We start from the raw sequence: 18,357 nt of genomic DNA, 5'->3' as shown, positions 1-18,357 counted from the left end.
CTGGCCCTAATAGCATGTGGTCCCTGCAAGTCATTTGAGAAGTGCTTTCAAACATGATTTTCAAGCAAGGTGAAGTTAATCAGATAGTGAAATGACTACACTGATGTAGAGTAGTGTACACTTCCAGCCACGTTGGTGCAGTCGGCGCATGCGCAATGACCCCGGAAGTGCTCGCACACACGTGTGGTGCAGGACGGTGTACGGCATGGCTGCGCTCTCAGACATGGAAGGAGCGGTCTCTGCTCCGAAGGAGGACAGGCTGTCCGCTGTTCGTGGGGTCTTACAGCAGAACAGACAGTTCTTGGACTTCTTTTGGGACATCGCCAAGCCCGAACAGGAAGTGAGGCTGAAAGCCACAGAGAACCTGATTGAGTATCTGAAAAGCAGCGAGAAGGTAAGCCCAGCGGTCCGGTCATATACCTGTGCTAGCAGCCTGTCCATACTAGGGAGGGGGATGGGAGCTGTAGGCACCAGTGCCTCTGTAAACACGTGTTATGGTCCCACTCTCTGCATGGCCATTTCACTTTTCCCACTTAGTGACTGAGCAGTCCCTAGCCAGGCTCTCTGGCTTCCAGCTCTTCAGTCATGCTGGAAATGGTTGTGGCTGGTTAAGCAGAGACCCACATTGTGACTAGGGTTGTCACTTCATCCCTTTAAACCTGGACACACATTAACCACTTCTGGACCGAAAGGTTTTACCCCCTTAACTCCTAGGCCATTTTTTTTGCGATACGGCACTGCGTTACTTTAACTGACAATTGTACGGTCATGCGACGCTGTACCCTATTAACCACTTGCCTACCGGGCACTTTCACCCCCTTCCTATCGAGGCCAATTTTCAGATTTCAGCGCTCTCACGCTTTAAATGACAATTGCGTGGTCATGCTACACTGTACCCATATGAAATTTTTATCATTTTTTCCACAAAAAGAAAGCTTTCTTTTGGTGGTATTTAATCATCTCTGGGTTTTTTTATTTCTTACAAAAAGAAAAAAGACAGAAAATTTTGAAAAAACATTTTTTTCTTATTTTCTGCAAGTAAATTTTGAAAATAAATACATTTTCTCCTTCACTGATGTGCGCTGATGAGGCGGCACTGATGTGCGCTGATGAGGCGGCACTGATGGGCGCTGATGAGGCGGCACTGATGGGCGCTGATGAGGCGGCACTGATGAGGCGGCACTAATATGCTGCACTGAGAGGCGGCACTGATGGACACTGACGGGTGGCACTAATGAGCACTGATGGGCAGCACCATCAGTGCCCACACTCTAGATGAGCAGGCACTGATGGGCAGTGACTGGCAGCACTATGGGCACTGATGGCGGGCACTGGGCACTGATGGTGGGCACTTAGTGTATTTTATTTACCTTGTGTAATCAGGGCACTGTTGATCAGTGCCCTGATTACATACCTCTGTGTCCCCGAATGGCTGATCGGCTCTCCTCTTCCTCACACTGCAGTCTCTGTGTGAGGAAGGAGAGCTGGCGATGAGAGATGATCTCATATGTTTACATATGAGATCATCTCTCATTGCATGGGCCGATCACGTGGTAAATGGCCATTTACCACGATCTGTGATTGGCTGTGTCCAAGGGACACAGCCGACACAGATTTTCCCCGATGCGCGTGAGCGTGCGGGGAGCCTGTCTCTGGGAGGCCGTTTAAAGACGACCTCCTGGAAATTCGAGTCCGCGCTGCAGCCGTACTTCGGCTATAGCGCGGATCGGAAGAAGTTTAAATTTATGTATTTTTCCCCCCACAAATAGAGCTTTCTTTTGGTGGTATTTGATCACCTGTGCATTTTTTTTTGCGCAATAAAGTGCAACAATTCTGAAATTAAAAAAAACAATGTTTTACTTTCTGCTATATAACATTCCCAATAAAAAAAAAAAAAATAACTTTTTCATCATTTTAGGCCAATATGTATTTTGCTACATTTTTAGTAAAAGAATTGCAAGAAGTGTATATCTATTGGTTTGCGCAAAAGTTATCATGTCTACAAAACTAGGGGAAAGATTTATTTATTTTTTTTATACTAGTAATTGCGGCGTTCAGCGGTTTTAGCGGGACTGCGACATTGCGGCGGACAGATCAGACACCTAAATGACATTTTTGACACTTTTGGGGAGACCAGTGACATTACTACAGTAATCGGTGCCAAAAATATTCCCTGTTACTGTACTTGACATTGGCAGGGAAGGGGTTAACCTAGGGGTGATCAAAGGGTTAAATGTCTCCCTAGTGGGTGCTTTCAAACTGCGTGGGGGATGGGCTTGCTGAATATACACCGAGACCTGTGTTCCTAAATAGGAGCACAGGATCCCGGTGTTCATTACTGACAGAACAGCGATCTGCCGTGTTTACAACAGCAGACCGCCGTTTTCTCTCCACGGGGAGCGATTGCAAGTAGCTGTAGCTGTCAGATAGAGAGAAGGCAGAGGAGGTCGGGCACGTGAGCACTGAGCAGTGCTCTGGAATAAGGTATAGAAAGGCATTTTATTTATAAAGCACATACACTCGGGCACCTATCTTTATCAAATAGAGAGGATTGTGTGGAGAGAACACAGTGTCTTTACAGCCACTTTAAGTTTTTCTAGTTAAAGTGGAACTCTGGCCTTTTCACATGGCCGGTCTAATCCACTTGAAAAACTAATGGCCGGACCTGATTGGAACCTCCATCAGCAGGCAGATGTAAATGGATGTGCATCTGTTTATATCTGATTCCCTCTTCGGGGTCTGGAAAAATAAAAATGGATCCAACCTAAATGCGATGGATCAGAGGTACTCTGATGTAAACGGAAGCCCATAGATCTAATATGGGTCCAGAAAGGTTTGGTTTTGAAGCAACGCTAAACTGACATAGATGTCAAAGTTGCACATAAAAAGGAATGAAAACCGACAGAGGGGAAAAGAGAGGGGTTTAATTGGTACTTTACAATACTGGCACCATTAACATGAGTATGCAGTGTTAATTTAAAAGTACAACATTTTAGATGAACGTTGTATAGGGACTGATACCAATCTACATTGTGGTTTAGGAACATATACTATTCTAATTGACACACAAAAAATATAAAAAATATTTTTTTAAAGAAATAATACACATTCTGTTCTGCTCTGATTCTGCAGGGGATGTGTTTGCAAATATTCTGCTGAGTGGACTGCAGGGCAATCATGTGAAAGTGACCTGTGTACCAAATCAAAAATTAAAGTGATTGTAAGCCCCCGTTCACATGCAGGCGACGCTACTTCGCACCGCGACCTGCGAGCGGCCGCCACGGACTTCATAACATTGAAGTTTATGGCGGTCGCCTCCTGGTCGCCCCAAAGAAGCTCCGGACCCTTTTTCTAAGTCGGAGCGACTTGTGTCGCTCCTATTAGAACGGGTCCGCAGCTTCCCTATGGGAGGCGACCTGTGAGGCGATCAGGTCGCCTCACAGGTCGCCTTAGTGTGAACGGGGGCTAAGAGGGACTTTTGTTTTTTAAAAATATTTTATACTTATTTGCTCTGACTCTGTGCACTGGTTTTGCACAGAGCAGCTCTAATCCTCCTCCTCTTTTTGCTTCCCCCGCCAGCACTCCTGGCTCCTCCTCTTCTTGGTGTGCCGCCGTAGGAAGCTGTTTCCTATGGTGGCACACCTGTTGGCCTGATCCAGAGCTGTACTGCCTGTGTCCATAAACCCAGACCGTGTTGCTCTGCCCTCCCCCTGCTCCTTTTGTCATAGGATTTGATTGACTGCAGCGGGAGCCAGTGGCTATCAGTCTACCTTGCGAGGAGGAAGAAAGCAGAGAGCAGCTGGATTGAGATCAGGCTCAGGTAAGTATAGGAGGGGGGAGCTGCACACAGACTTCATTAAGGTAAAAATCTTCTGCCCTTAGAACAGTGGTTCTCAACTCGAGACCCACTAACAGGCCAGGTTTGCAAGGTAACTGAAATAAATCACAGGTGATATAATTTGCTGCTCAGTGATTGCAGTATTTTAGTCTGCATCCCCCCATGGTGATACTTAAAATCTGGCATGTTAGTGGGTCCTGAGGACCGGAGTTGATAACTACTGCCTTAGAACCACTTTAATAGATGAAGTATGTCAGTAGGGCTAAATGCTAGGTCCTGCTTTCTGTAGCCCCTCTTCACCCCACAGCCCTCTTACAGAATCTGAGTTTATTTTTCCCACAGGCACCTGCGGTGATTTTTTTTTTTATTTTGCAAAGAGTGGAATTAGCATTTAGGGCTAGCTATACACAGCTAGATTTTCACTTATTTAGTCTATAGGCTGAATAAGTGAAAATCTAAAAATTTTCCCATACACACCAAACACTTGAATGGAGAAATCCTAAATACCAATGCGCTGTGCGTTCCTGTGCAATTCACATGCGATTCTGTGTGGTGCAATTTCAGCCCATTCATTTTGAGTGCATGCTTTTGGAAACTCATTGCAACTCTGTCGCATGGTACTTCTGTGCCAGCAAACGCACTGCGTTTGCATCCTGCGTTTGGAGTGTCATTGACCTAACTTTGAGACCCGCTGCAGATTGCAACTGCAGTGCGTTTTGAATGTGGTGATGGAAACGCACACGAGACACAGGTTTTCCATGACGCGTTCTGGTGTGATGAGACCAGATACACTGGAGGAGTTTTATATGTTCACCTTTACGCTTTTGCCAGCAGTTTAGACATTAATGGCTGTGTGTTGAGTTATTTTGAGGGGACAGCAAATTAAAGCTAGTCATACAGTAGCCGAAAAATTGTCCAAACTAATTTTCGAAAAACGAAAAATCGGCCATGAGAGCAGACGATCGTGCCATCATGTAATGACAGAATTTCAAACGATAAATCGTTCAATGGTTGTTTTTCGTCCATTTTGTTACATATGCCTAGGGCAAACAGTTTGGCCAAGAAACACATTAACCTTTCAATTTATCGCTCGTTCGGCAGAATTTTCCAAACTGTTCTTCAATTATTCGGCTCTGAAAAGTTAATAACAATTTTCTATTTGTGCCCATTAACTGGACGAAAAACGAACAATCTGACCAAATGACAGATTTTCGAAAGATTTTTCGGCTAGTGTAAGGCCAGCATTACACTGTTATACAAACTGTACACTCACTACTTTACATTGTAGCACAGTGTCATTTCTTCAGTGTTGTCACATGAAAAGATATAATAAAATATTTACAAAAATGTGAGGGGTGTACTCACTTTTGTGAGATACTGTGTGTGTATTTTATATATATATATATATATATATATATATATATATATATATATATATATATATATATATATATATATATATATATATATATATATATATATATTTTTTTTTTTTTTTTTTTTTTTGTTTTGTTTTGTTTTTTGGTTTTTTTTCTTCTAGGGGTATTGGTGGTTAGACTACATAATGTGCCACATCCCTGAATTAGAACATAGAATTGGAAATGGGACTTTTTGGGCACTTAACTAATATAACAAATGTATTTTGTAAAATCTATTTTTATTCATGTTTCATCAATAAAAGCAATCTTTGCAAACTATACATGGAACACACAGCTGAAATTACACCAATGTACCCTGATACTTAAACACCAATGCCCTCCATCCAGGGTTTCAGAGGTTATGCAACTCCTTCATCAGGGTATAGGGGGTATCTTAAATAATTCTGCCTCTTCTGCCCAACCATACCAGTGGTATATATTGTTGTAACAGCTGATTGTTATAAAAAATAATGGTGAGGATACTGTACCAAGCCCGGACAGTCAGAACCCCTGAGGCCTAGCAGACAAGATCCTGCAGATGTAAGATGTTGTCTGTGCCTTGGAGATTCTAAAAACATAAGATATTTAAATATATAACGGATATGTTGGAATAGTAATTCTGCCTACCTGCAATGGTGGGATGTCACTGGTGCAAACAAGCCAAAATTTGCAGGCTTTGGTAAAGTAAGTGTCATATAGCTTATATATTGTCTGTTATATAGTGAAATTGTCAGTGACAGTATCTCTGTCAAGGGGACTCCTATACAATCCTCTTCTGCTCCATTGCAGCTGCTTCCACCCTCGCAGCTGTCACTGAATCGATTGGCTGTGTTGGCAACATCCCCCCCTCCCGTGATCGGTTTGTGCTTGGGCCTACCCATTGGCCTCTAGGCCTGGGCACTGTCACAGGGAAAAGGGGCACATGCGGCCCTTTCTCATGTTTTCCTGATTGCTGAAGAGCAAGTAGCTGAAGGGTGTTAAATGTAAGGTGAGTATAAGGGGGTTGATGGACACTGTCTCTGCCCTGCATGGGCAAGGTGACAATGTCTCTTAATTATATGTAAGTAACACTTTATACACATAAAAGGTTCAGACACATATCAAGTCGTGATATACATTACGACCATGCACGGTAATGCATTGTAGATGAGTATTAACATTTAAGGTAATTGCAGCTCAGCCCCAATCAACAGTGAGCTGCAGTACAGCACACTGCAGTGCGTACATCCATATGTTTTGTGCATTGCATTTCACTAGTCTTAGAGAAAGTACACGCTGCCTCTTTTATTTTTCTTTCTCCTGACCTGCAAAGCAAAGGCATACTAGCACACTATGTGAAACGTACCTGCAAACAAAGTCTTCGTTGTCGCCGATGGAGGCTGCATCCATCTTCGCCCGTCTTCCTTCTGGGTCCAGGGACTCCGGCTGTGTGACTGGCCGGAGCCATGTGTCATCACTCCTGCACATAAGTGCAGGAGCCGCCAGTCATGGCACACCTGTCTGAAGAAACATCACGGGTGGCCGTTCCTTCAGAGAGCATGCGCCGATTACATAATCGGCAGCATATACAGTAAATATCTCCTAAACGTTGCATGTTTAGGAAAGTGATATTTGCAGTACCCATAGGTAAGCCGCTTACCTATATGCACAAACAATCCATGGAAGTTTATTTCCGCTTTAAAAAAATGTGCAGGACCTATTTTTTATGTGTTAAGGTGAGATGACAGGCCATTCAAAATAAATTGCCAGCCTGGGATATTCACCTTAAAACACAAAACCACATGTGTTGTAGCACACTGTTATGGTGCGAGTAGACTGAACAAGATTAATGTAATTCCACTGCAAGACACGTGACCTTGGGTTTCTACAACAATCTGCAATATGAGTTCTGCACTGACTGCATCACAGTACTGAGAAGTTTAGTATAGACTTTTTTTTGTGTTGAAAAAAACTTTTAATCAGTTCAATTTTTGTACAGCATGTTTGTTATACTTGTATTATGCAGCCTTTGTGTTGCATCTGCCAAATCTCTCACAATCACCTAAATCAATCATATATTTTTCTTGTACAGCAAGAAAATGCTTTATGGATGACAGCGTTATTAATTTTATTTGAAATTGCTAATGCAAGGCCAATATTTTTTTACACCTCACACAGGAAGATGAGCTGAAATACACCTTCAAGAGACTTGTGGATGGATTGGCAGCTACCCGTGAGTCAGCACGGCCAGGATTCAGCTTGGCATTAGCTCAGGTTAGTATTTCAGAGCTGAATATGTTTTCCATTTATTCTGATTGTTCTGAGTGCTCTATATTTGAATCCTTTTTTTTTTTTTTTTTTTTGTTTTAAGATAAATGTACAGTTAACACAAAAAGGTGCCATTAAATGATTTTCAAGCATGTCCACAAACAAAAACGATCACCATTGTCTTGGTTAAGTGCTTTTGAACAGACAGCCTGCATGTGGCCCTTGTCTGTATGCAGCCTAGTTGCTAAGGAGCAGGCGGGGAAGCCAGCCGCTGCATCCTTAACAACCGACGAGTCATCAGCTGTCAGTGGGCTTTCCCGCTGACAGCTGATTTGTATAAAAAAAAAAAATTTGTGGAAGAAAAAAACGGCGTTGGGTGCTCCTTCGGATCCATACCAGGCCCTTCAAGCCTGTATGGATTTGGGGGGGAACCCAATGCCAAAATAAAAGAAAAAAAATGGTACCAAATCCATACCAGACCTTTATCCGAGCATACAGCACTGCAGGTCAAGAAAAGGAGGGGATGAGCGAAACACACCAACCATACTAGGCCGCATGCCCTCAACACAGGGTGATGCTTTGGGGTGAGGGGTCACTGCCCCCCCGCGCTTAAGCACCTTGTACTCATGTTGGTGGGGACAAGGGCCTTTTCCCCACAACCCTGGGCTGTGGTTGCGGGGGTCTGTGGGTGGCTTATCAGAATCTGGAAGCCCCCTTTAACAAGGGAGGTCCCCAGATCTTGTCGTCGTACATTGTACCCCTACTCATTTGCCAACAAAAATTGTCACACAAAAACACGAACACAGTTTTTGACAATTCCTTTATTAAAAATAATAAAATGTCCCCCAATGTAGATCCATCACGCTGACCCCCGGACCCGAAAAAAAACTCTGCACTTGTCGAAGGCTAACCGCTGACTGCCATCTCCTCTGACAGTTTCCTAAATGGGTAAGGGGCGCGGGGCCACCCGATGATGTCACCTGGTGGTCCGCCTCCTTGTGACGTCACTGACCGCAGCATCCCTGGCGGGGTGGGGGGGGGGTGGAAATGTCACAAGGGAGCGGGCCACTGTGTGATGTTAACAGCTGACCCCACCCTTTACTTGTTTAAGAACTCTCAGACGGAGGGGCGGACATTCGGCTGTGTAAGCCTTTGATGAGTGCGGAGCTTTTCTTTTTGGCGTGATTATTGATGGATCTACACCGGGGGACATTATTTTTGGATTTTTAGTTTTTTTAGTGTTTGCTAAGGGGGCAGACACAAAAGGAGGAGAGGATAGTGCTGGTGGGGGGACCACAGAAGAGGAAAATTAAGGCTGCTCTATGCAAAACTATTGTACATACAGAGCAGGTAAGTATTACATGTTTGGTATTTAAAAAACCCCAAATCTTTACAAACACTTTAAACTTTGGAAATAAAAGCTTGAAGTTGATTGGTGGCCTTGCATAGCTGCTACAATCTTGTTGCTTTTATCCTTTGTGTTCAGGCTGGTTGCTGAAAGCAGAACTAAACCCTCCTATGCTTTTCAGCCAAGGAAGCTGCCATCCTGGCCTTTATTTGATCTTCAAATGCTGTGATGCTGCACATGTTATAACTTATGAGACACCAGCCATTTGATGGATTTGACAGTTTGATTGTGAGAACACCCAAAGTGACAGTTACATTTCCGACACATGCTCGGAGTGTAACTGTTTTTTAAACGGTTAAATCAACGAGTTGACTTCAATTTGAACTTTTGTCTTTCAGCTTCACAGCCCAAAGCGCCCTAAATATACTGTAGATATCAGAGCCTACTCCTAGTATTCACATTGAAAATGTGGGGCTAACCTGTATACATTACAGTATCTAGTCAGGTTCTTTGTTGAATTTTCCCCAGGGGTGCTTAGAGAGTGATATTAAAATGGGTGCTGTAAATGACCGCCATGTCCTTTCTATGCTCCCGTATAACTGTCTGATACATCAGGTTCTGTTCACAAAGTCAACATACCAAGCTAACAATCTAAATTTTCAAAAAAGTGACCTTTTTTATTTAGTCCAAAAAGATGTATAAAATAGTGGCATGGTTGAGAATGATACAGCACTTATCCTTTTGTTTAAAGCTTGTGAATTGAGGCTATAATGTTCTGTATGCGTGCTTGTATATTGTGTTGTGTAGTGTGGCCATTTTTGTATGTGGTATCCTGGATTGAAGTAGCAAACAGCAGGCAGGTGAAGTAAGTCACTTCCCAGTTATTGCAGTTTTTAGTCGTAGTAGTAAACCTGAGAATGGGTTTAGTTAAATCCTTATTTAGAGTCATTAGTTACAAACAGTTACTTATTTTATGTTTTTTTCCATCCCTGGACTTTCTGCAAAAATTTATAACTTTAAACCCTTGTGTTTTTTTTTTTTTTTTTCGAAGATTGTGCAGTGTTTTGAAGAAATCCCATTGGCAACAGTATTTGAATACATTGATGAGAAATATAACCTTCAAAGAGTAAAAAAGGTGAGCGCTCACATACTTTCTTCTGCAATCTGTTAACTGCTTGCCGACTGTATCGCTTAGGTATACAGTAGCTCTACTGCATTGCATCAAGTACCTAGTAGGTGATTCAGCACTTCCAGCTTGGGGGGGCGCACAGGCATGCCGCCGCTGACCAGCTTCCGTGGTGATTATTCTCCGTTGGAGCAGATCGGCGGGTACCGGGGACTCTATGTCCGCCAATTGTTTGTTTCACAGGCAGGACGTCAGTCTGCCTACTGTATGTATATAAGGCAGATTGCCGTTCTGTCAGCAGTGAAGTCATTGATCCTGTGTTCCTGGATCAGTGACTTCCACTAGTAGAAGCACTAGCCACACAGTTAAGTCTTCGATCTCCCCTGATCTTAACCCCTTGCCAGCCAATGTCATTAGTACAGTGACAGTGCATATTTGTGTAACTGGTACCCAAAAGGTGTTAGTGTCCCGACTGTCCGCCCCAGTAGCGCAGCCCCTCTATAAGCCGCTGATCGCTACCATTACGCTACCACGTTCTAACTTTTGCACAAACCAGTCAATATACTCTCATTGGGATTTTTTTTTTTTTTACCAAAAATATGTAGCAGAATACATATTGGCCAAATTTTTAATCATACATAATTTGAAAGGTGAGTTCCACTTTAGAGTGCAACACTATAAAACACTGTTTTTTGTTCTTGCTGTAGCATCTCAAATGTGACATTTCTTTTAGTAGCAGCTTATGTTGAATTAGGATTATTGCATTTGACCTAAGCCCTGACTAATTAATTATTAAATTGCAATTTTCAGAAATTGATCAGAAATGCAGCCTTTGGGAATTTTTTTGGAGTTCTCGCTTTGTTCCAGTCTGGTCGCCTTGGCAAGGTAATATTCTTTATCAAAACATACAAGGGAGGAAATAAGTGAGATTTATTTGATTATTGGCTGCCTCCTGAAAATGCTTCTTATAAGTTAATAGAGAATGAGTACTGTGGATAAAACTGTGAATAATGTTTCTGTACAAGCATAAAGCATGGCATGTTTTGTGTGCGTGCAATCTTGTTTGTCTTGGGAAATAATGTAAAATATATTTTACACATAATTGTGTTTAACCGAGACTCAAAAATTGTGATAGGGATAGAGAAGTGAAGACTTTTAGTATATGAATATCGGTTACTGTAGCACATTGGGAGTAAGTGTGCTCGACAGAGACCATGCATTGTAAAAGTAGCAGGTAAAATTCTAGTTATTCATTGTGTTGGATCTTAAAGTGGAACTCCATTCAAAAGGGGAAGCTCCACTTTAAGGACTCGTCCCTTGCTCCTCTTCAGCAATTGGCACTTTTGAGGAGCGTATATCCGATTTTGACAGGTTCCCACTCCGACTGCCTAGGCGATCAGAGCGGAAGTATTCTCGTGAAGATGCCAGCGGGTGAAAATGACTGAGGTGCGCACACCGCTAGAACATGGGACAGGTGAGTAGCTGTTTTTATAAAAGTCAGCAGCTACAGTTTTAGCAGCTGCTGAGTTTTATTTTTTTTACAGGAGACTGGAACTCCGCCTTTAAAATATCATTGTCTGACAAGATGGTAAAAGCAGATAGTATTATACCTGAGAGCATATCTAAGACCAAAACCAAAAATGTAATCTATTGCAACTTACCTATCCCTAGTTGGCTGCTTTAAACCTAGTGCACACTATCAGTTTATTTTTTTTTTTTTTGCTCAACCCAGCAGCGCTAAAAGTTTTTTTTTTTTTTTTTTTTTTTTTTTTTTTTTTTTTTTTCAGACCGCTCAGGAGGAGCCGCTGTACTAACCATGCAATGTTAGTACAGCGATCTCCCCTGCTGTGCTTTTTGTGAACACTCTGGTCAGCGTTCCCAGTTATTGGCTGAGAGTGCTGATCTGGAGCCAGTCCTCAGACCTTTTTCGGTCATGCCAGCTTCGGTCAGATCGGCTGCAGTACACACCGTTACACAACCTTAATTTTCATCTGGTGATTTTGCTAGTAATACTCTTCGTAATTTCCGAATATACCAGTGCAGGGGAAAAGAAAAGGAGGAGGGAGGAAAGCAGGGCTTACAGTCTGCACATGCCCACAGCCTATGGAGATGACAGGTTGGGCCAACACATGTAGCCCCCCTCCACCTTCAGGTGACAGTCTGCACACACCACCCCCTCTCCGCTGCATGCCTGGTGTGGAATGTTGAAACATTGCCAACAAGGCAAGCTATGTCCCTTTTTCGCATCATGACATTAGCCACCCCAGAGCTGATTTGGGAAGCGTTCTGACATTTTAGATCCTATATTTCAGCAAAACATGTTTGGTTGCCGTCATAAAAGAGATTGACCGTTTCCTATCTTAGTTGCTGGGGGGACCACATCCAAGACACTTCAAAAGATGTTGAAGGCCATAGTTACACAGGTGGAAGAAAGTCTGATCCCAATTTTATGGCAGGGCAGATTTGCAGAGCCAAAACAAACTCAGACAAGGAGAATCCGCAGTTCTTTTAGAGGTATTTATTAAGGTGCAAAATACCAAGGTGAGAGAGTTTTACTTTCTCAAACCACAAAGGAACTCGGTGGGGCTAGATGCAGTAGCCCACAAGTCGGAACTTTCACAATGCACGGCAGAGGAGGAAGAGGCTGGAACATGTTGCTCCCTTAATACCGGTGGAGCATATAACATGTTCTAAAGGTGAACTTATCCTTTGTTTACCTGGCAACATGATCCGCCTACTGCTTCAAAGCGTAAAACTAGTCGCCAGGGTTATTTATGGCAAGGTTTGAAAAACCTACCAGTAACAATGTCCTCTACAGGTAGCCTCAGTACAGTGCCCCTTACAAAGAGAGGCAGACAAGGAGGGCCTTAAGCCTAGTACACACTGCTAGTTTTTTTTCTTTAAACCCAGTGGAATGAACGAAAAAAAAACTGACATCTCAGGTCGGAGCCACTGTGCTAACAATCCAATGTTAGTACAGTGATCTCCCCTGCTTTTCTATTGTTTTCTAACAGGGGGACTGCCCCTATGCCAGAAAACTCTGGTTTGTGCTCTCATCCAATGGCTGAGAGCGCTAATCAGGACTGGTTAGCAGAGCTTTTTCAGTCATGCCCATTCTGGCTGACAGTCGCCCCGTGTGTGCAGGGCTTAAGCCTCCAAGCATGCTCAAGGTCCAATTATATTTCCATTAGTATATGACCTAGATGAGAGCCTACCCAATAACTCCCTGATCAATCGGCGCTTCAGTTCTCCAAAAGTCCTTACAATATCTGGGGACTTGCAGATGGTACTGCAAAGACATACAAATTCCCCATTTCAGCTAATTACAAATGTTCTTGTTCAATACCACACAAACTAGTGTTTCTAATCACTATTACATCTGTTTGTATGGCCAGCGAAAATTCAAGCCCTCTGAGTGAAAACCTTTTATTACTTTGTGTTGAAAATAGTTAAGAGGACATCCTGCCTTCCTACTAGAATTAGTCACAAGTTTTCACAAGAACCAGGGAGTGGCTCTTTCATCCTTCTGTCAACTGGCATCAACCCCCAAAAAACCTTTGGGGTGGTACATTTCTTTTAGTCTCGGTTCACACTTATGCGATGCGGGAACCCTGCAAATCCACTGCAGGTTCCCGCATCGCATTCCCAGCACAGGCAGTTCACACTGCCATATGCGAATTGCTGGGGGTGTCAACTCAAACTTAACGACACCCCCAGATCAGTTCACATATCGCAGTGCGATCTGATATTCGGACATAAATCGTATCGCATAGGTGTGAGCCACCATGCGAGCCGATTCTGCTGCATACCCAAAAAAGGGTCCTCTGCGATTTTGTGCCGAATCAGATGCGAATTCAGCCATACTATCTGTATATCTGAAGTCGCATTGCACAGACCTCACATGTGATTTTCAGAGCAGTGCGCTGATGTATGAACTGAGCCTAAAGGTTTGTCATCTTGCTGTTAAGCCTTTTAAACCTTTATAACTGTTGTGGGCACTGCCATTCTTTTAATCAACTGTCTTGGAACATTCCTGGAAAAGGAGTTACAGAGTAATAAGTCTTTAGTAGTGCCAATTCAGTTTCCTTTTTAATGTATGCATCACCAAATGCATGTTTTAGATTCAACTGTTTGCAGTATCTTCTTTTCTTTCCTTATACAGGACACAAAAGTATTACTTCAGTGTGTGCAGTTGCTGCAGAGACTGGCACAATACAGAGATGACTTGAAGGATTTGCCCAGGAAAACATTGGTTGATATTCTATCTGAGGTGGGGAACGAAAATAAAAAATTACCTGTATTACAAATGTAGTTACTACTAAGAAAAGTATTTTGACTCACTTGATTTTGTACAAACCAATGGTAACAAGAGATTATAGAGTGTACTATACTATTTAAGTATCTGTTGAACCTTATACAAGTGCTTTTATTTTTACATGTGCAAAAATGGGAAATCTGGTCATAAAGTGACCTTACATTTATGTATATGTAGTTGTACACCTGATTTTATTTTGCTGTTTATAGTCCAGAATTATAGCATGTGTATCAAAAATGCAGAAATGTTATCTAATTAGGACCACTGTTGGGTCATGCTCAGGCAACCTAGCAGAAGATTATACTTGTTCTTGATTTCCTAGGGCAACCTATTAAAGCGGTTGTAAACCCTGTAAAAAAAAAAAATAAAAAAAAAAAAACCTGCAAGACAAAGGCATAATGAGCTAGTATGCATCGCATACTAGCCCATTATGTTTAACTTACCTTAAAACGAAGCCCCGACACGGACCCCCGGACATCGATGCGGGCGCTGCCATGATCCCTCGTCGTCTCTTCCCGGTTCGGCGGCTCCGGCGCGCTGATTGGCCGGAAGAGACGGCTCCAGCGCGCTGATTGGCCGGAGCCGCGATGACGTCACTCCCGCGCATGCGCGCGGGAGTGATTTTTCCGGCAAGCTCCCGGCAAGTTAATTGAAGGTCCCCCCGGACCTTCAGAGCGCATGCGCCGCTCGCTCGAGCGGCTGCATGCACTGTAAATATCTCCTAAACCGTGCCGGTTTAGGAGATATTATTTGTACCTACAGGTAAGCCTTATTATAGGCTTACCTGTAGGTAAAAGTGTAAAAAAGCGGGATACAACCGCTTTAAGTACTGTATGTCTAAAGCTAGAATGTAGATGTGTTTTTTAAACTCTTGACATGTTCACTTTTGAGTGCTGACAGAACATTAAAAAAAAACAAAAAAAACTGCCTGTTTTGGGAAACCTATTTGGGGCACCATGTTAGTAGGTGACTGTAGTTTTGTTAATGGCTTAAACAAGTAGATGCTTTGTTTTTTTGTACTATGAACTTGCTGTACCAAGCCCTCCTACACTGAACTCTGTTTATTGCCTTGTTGAATAAAAGCAAATGATGAACCTGTTTAGAGTTATCCTGGAAATCCCTGTTTTATGCGTGGTTTACTGCTCCCAATACCAGCTGAGCCTGCCCTCCCTTACAGTACTAACTTTTTTTTTTTTAAAAGTTGCTTTAACTGACATCTTTTTCAGATAGGCGTGCACCATTTTTATCTGCAGATGAACCAAACAGAGCAAAAGCAAAGTAACAATGTTACTTTGTATCTTTGAATTACACTTCTGTTCACACTGCAACAGAGCCCCCGGGTGCTGAGCAGTACAGTGCAGAAAAATACTGTATCCATTTTTCTGCCATGGACCAGAGCTCATCTGAAGACTACATGTACCGTCAGTTTCGGCACACTGTAGCCAAGCTGCGGTGCATAAAAGTGAATTAAAAGTTATTTTGACATTTCATTTTTTTAGCATGTCTGCGATACAAATGCGGTTAATCATAACTTGTATGCAGTAACTACAGTATTTGAAGAACTACTCCGAGCATATGAATTTACTTGTGTATATTATTTAAACCTGGTAACTCATATGAAATCATTTTTCCTTTTTGTTTAGATTCCTGAATCTACTTTTCAAGAAGTGCTGTTTGAGGTGCTGCGCTCTGACCTGACATCAGCATTTAGCACTCCAGAACAATTACACTTGCTGCTTGTGGGAATGCAGAAGTTTCCAGGAGTGCTTAAGCCCAAGAATTTAAAGAAGCTTCTTGGGTCTTCCATGATTACTGCACAGGAAAATCTACCAAAGTAAGATGACCAGAGCGGTCTGGGAGCCTTTGCTTAGAGACCTATGGGAGTTGCCATTGTTGACCTCTCCTTGAAAATGCTGGCTGTCATTGTCCTGAGACTTGTATGCAGATTAGAAGCTCTTACTCCATCCTGACTTAATCTGTATATTCTAGGGCAGTGAATCAGAAAGAATTGAAGCTAGACTAAGCAATGCAACCAGCATTTTCAAAAGTTTATAATTTGAAGACCTAATTTTAAAATGTCATGCTACTTTTTTGACAGGCTTTAGGCCTCGTGCACACTAGACGTTTTGGAAACTCTCCTAAAATCCTTTCCTCCAGACAGCAGCGTTTTTTGGCAGAAAACAACTCCTTACACTTGTTAAAATGTGTACCCCAGTTAAGGTGTGTTACCAGGCATCAAGCGCTGTAATTATTTTTTTATAATTTGTTCTGGCCATTGAAATGAATTCACGCTCAAGAGCTAAAGGCACCTAGCGTTAATGAGCATTAACAATCGTAAAGCGGTTTTTCTGCTAAAACACTGCTGCTCCTTGCTCCTGGATGAACTGGCAGTTGGGTTTTTTTTTATTGCACCTAAAAGACTCTGACGCTAGATGCTGCTTAAATCCTATGTGTGTATGGACACACAAACTAACATTCAGGAGAGTTATGGCAGGGAAAAAAAGTCTGATGCCTCTAGTTGCAGGTACAATAATGTCCAGTGTGCATGAGACCTCTGGTCCCCCACAAATCTACTTATTTATATGTGTGTGTGTGTATATGTATGTATGTGAATATGAATGTATGTATGTATGTATGTATGTGTGTGTAATATATATATATTCACACACACACATGATAAACATTAAAACCTGGGCTATACCCTCACTCTAAAGTTCCTTCATACTCAGGCCGGTGTTTAATGTATTCCAGGAGGGATTATGGCTTTACCTCATCTGTGCCAACATTTTGTTTTTTCTTCATGATCAGTAGGGAAAGGATAACAATCCCTGGATTGTTGCAAAAATGTAGAAATATGCACAAAAACCTAATTACAACAGAATACTTTTATGTATTCACTGTTCTCCTTGTCTCTAGTAGTGCTTGAAAAGTGATATTCTTGTTGAGACCTTAACCATTTCTGGACCGGAAGATTTTCCCCCTTAATGACCAGGCCATTTTTTGCGATTCGACACTACATTATTTTAACAAACAGTTGCGCGGTTGTGAGACGCTGTACCCAAATATAATGGATATCCTTTTTTTCCCCACAAATAGAGCTTTCTTTTTGTGGTATTTGATCACCTGTGCGATTTTTTTTTTTTTTTTTTTTTTTTTTTTTTTTTTTGCGCTATAAACAAAAAGCGACCATTCGGAAAAAAAAAACAATATTTTTCACTTTCTGCTATTTAACATTCCCAATAAAAAAAAATTTAATATCAAATTTTCTTCATCATTTTCGGCCAATTTGTATTTCTCTTACGTCCTCCGACAGTCGCCGCCTCTTCATATTCGTCACATATGGGGGTATTAGACTTTGCTCCGAAGGAGTAGCTAGGCAACAGAATATGTTAACAATAAAGCTTTAACATATCCCACCCTCAAGGGGTGGTCCCCTCAGTCAATACCCTCCTACTTCCTGCAACCATATCTCAGTTTTAATGTCTAGCTTGTCAGGAGTGGCTGGCTCTCTCTGTGCTGGGACTTTCTGTCCCAGACTCTTTCTTCTTTTTAATATTTTGTTTGAGTTTTCTCTCTATCTTTCCTTAGCTGTTATTTTTGTCAGCATTAGTTAGTTCTTCGGACGAAGAGGATCATGCGGACTGGGTCTCGGGCTGATCCCCCTGGTCGCAGGTCGTGGGTCAGTGGCTTCCCAGTCTGCCATCGAGCGTTCAGCCAGGTAACGCTCCTGGCACAGTGAACGACCCATCCCTGTTCGGTGCAGGGATGATTGGTGAGGTGGCTACCTCACTGGACGCTGTGCGGTTTCTTAACCCCCATTTTGTGCGTCTTGAATTGCGACTCTCCCTGCCTCATGTGCAGCGGCTTGTTCGCCTGTGCGGGTTCCCCACGCCATGTGAGGTAAGTGTATTTATGTGGGGACCTGTCTGTCTGGGGGGGTCTCAGTCTGGGACTGTGTAACCTGCCTTTAATCACACTGCTTGTCTCCCTATCTCTCGGCTGCATGCTGTGGGCTGCAAGGGGGGGGGGGGGGAGCTGTATGACACTGTGTGTGTCAGGCTGGGC

General features: G+C 42.7%; 1 protein-coding gene across 1 annotated transcript in view; it reads left to right on the top strand.

Annotated features, from left to right (window-relative positions):
* Window positions 1-205: 205 nt before the first annotated feature.
* Window positions 206-18,357, top strand: part of MYBBP1A (MYB binding protein 1a) — a gene marked incomplete at its 5' end in the record, with an annotated part of 97,473 nt that continues 79,321 nt past the window's right edge. The window contains 6 exons of the mRNA XM_082246192.1: window positions 206-394; window positions 7,414-7,509; window positions 9,903-9,986; window positions 10,788-10,862; window positions 14,140-14,247; window positions 15,936-16,126. Of these exons, the coding sequence (XP_082102318.1) occupies window positions 206-394; window positions 7,414-7,509; window positions 9,903-9,986; window positions 10,788-10,862; window positions 14,140-14,247; window positions 15,936-16,126 (743 nt within the window). The remainder of the gene's footprint in view (window positions 395-7,413; window positions 7,510-9,902; window positions 9,987-10,787; window positions 10,863-14,139; window positions 14,248-15,935; window positions 16,127-18,357) is intronic.

Source organism: Pelophylax lessonae, assembly GCF_965119305.1.
Source record: "Pelophylax lessonae genome assembly, chromosome: 2".
Taxonomy (NCBI): Eukaryota; Metazoa; Chordata; class Amphibia; order Anura; family Ranidae; genus Pelophylax; species Pelophylax lessonae.
The sequence above is the reverse complement of the archived record's forward strand: the minus strand, read 5'-3'. Positions and strand labels throughout refer to the sequence as shown.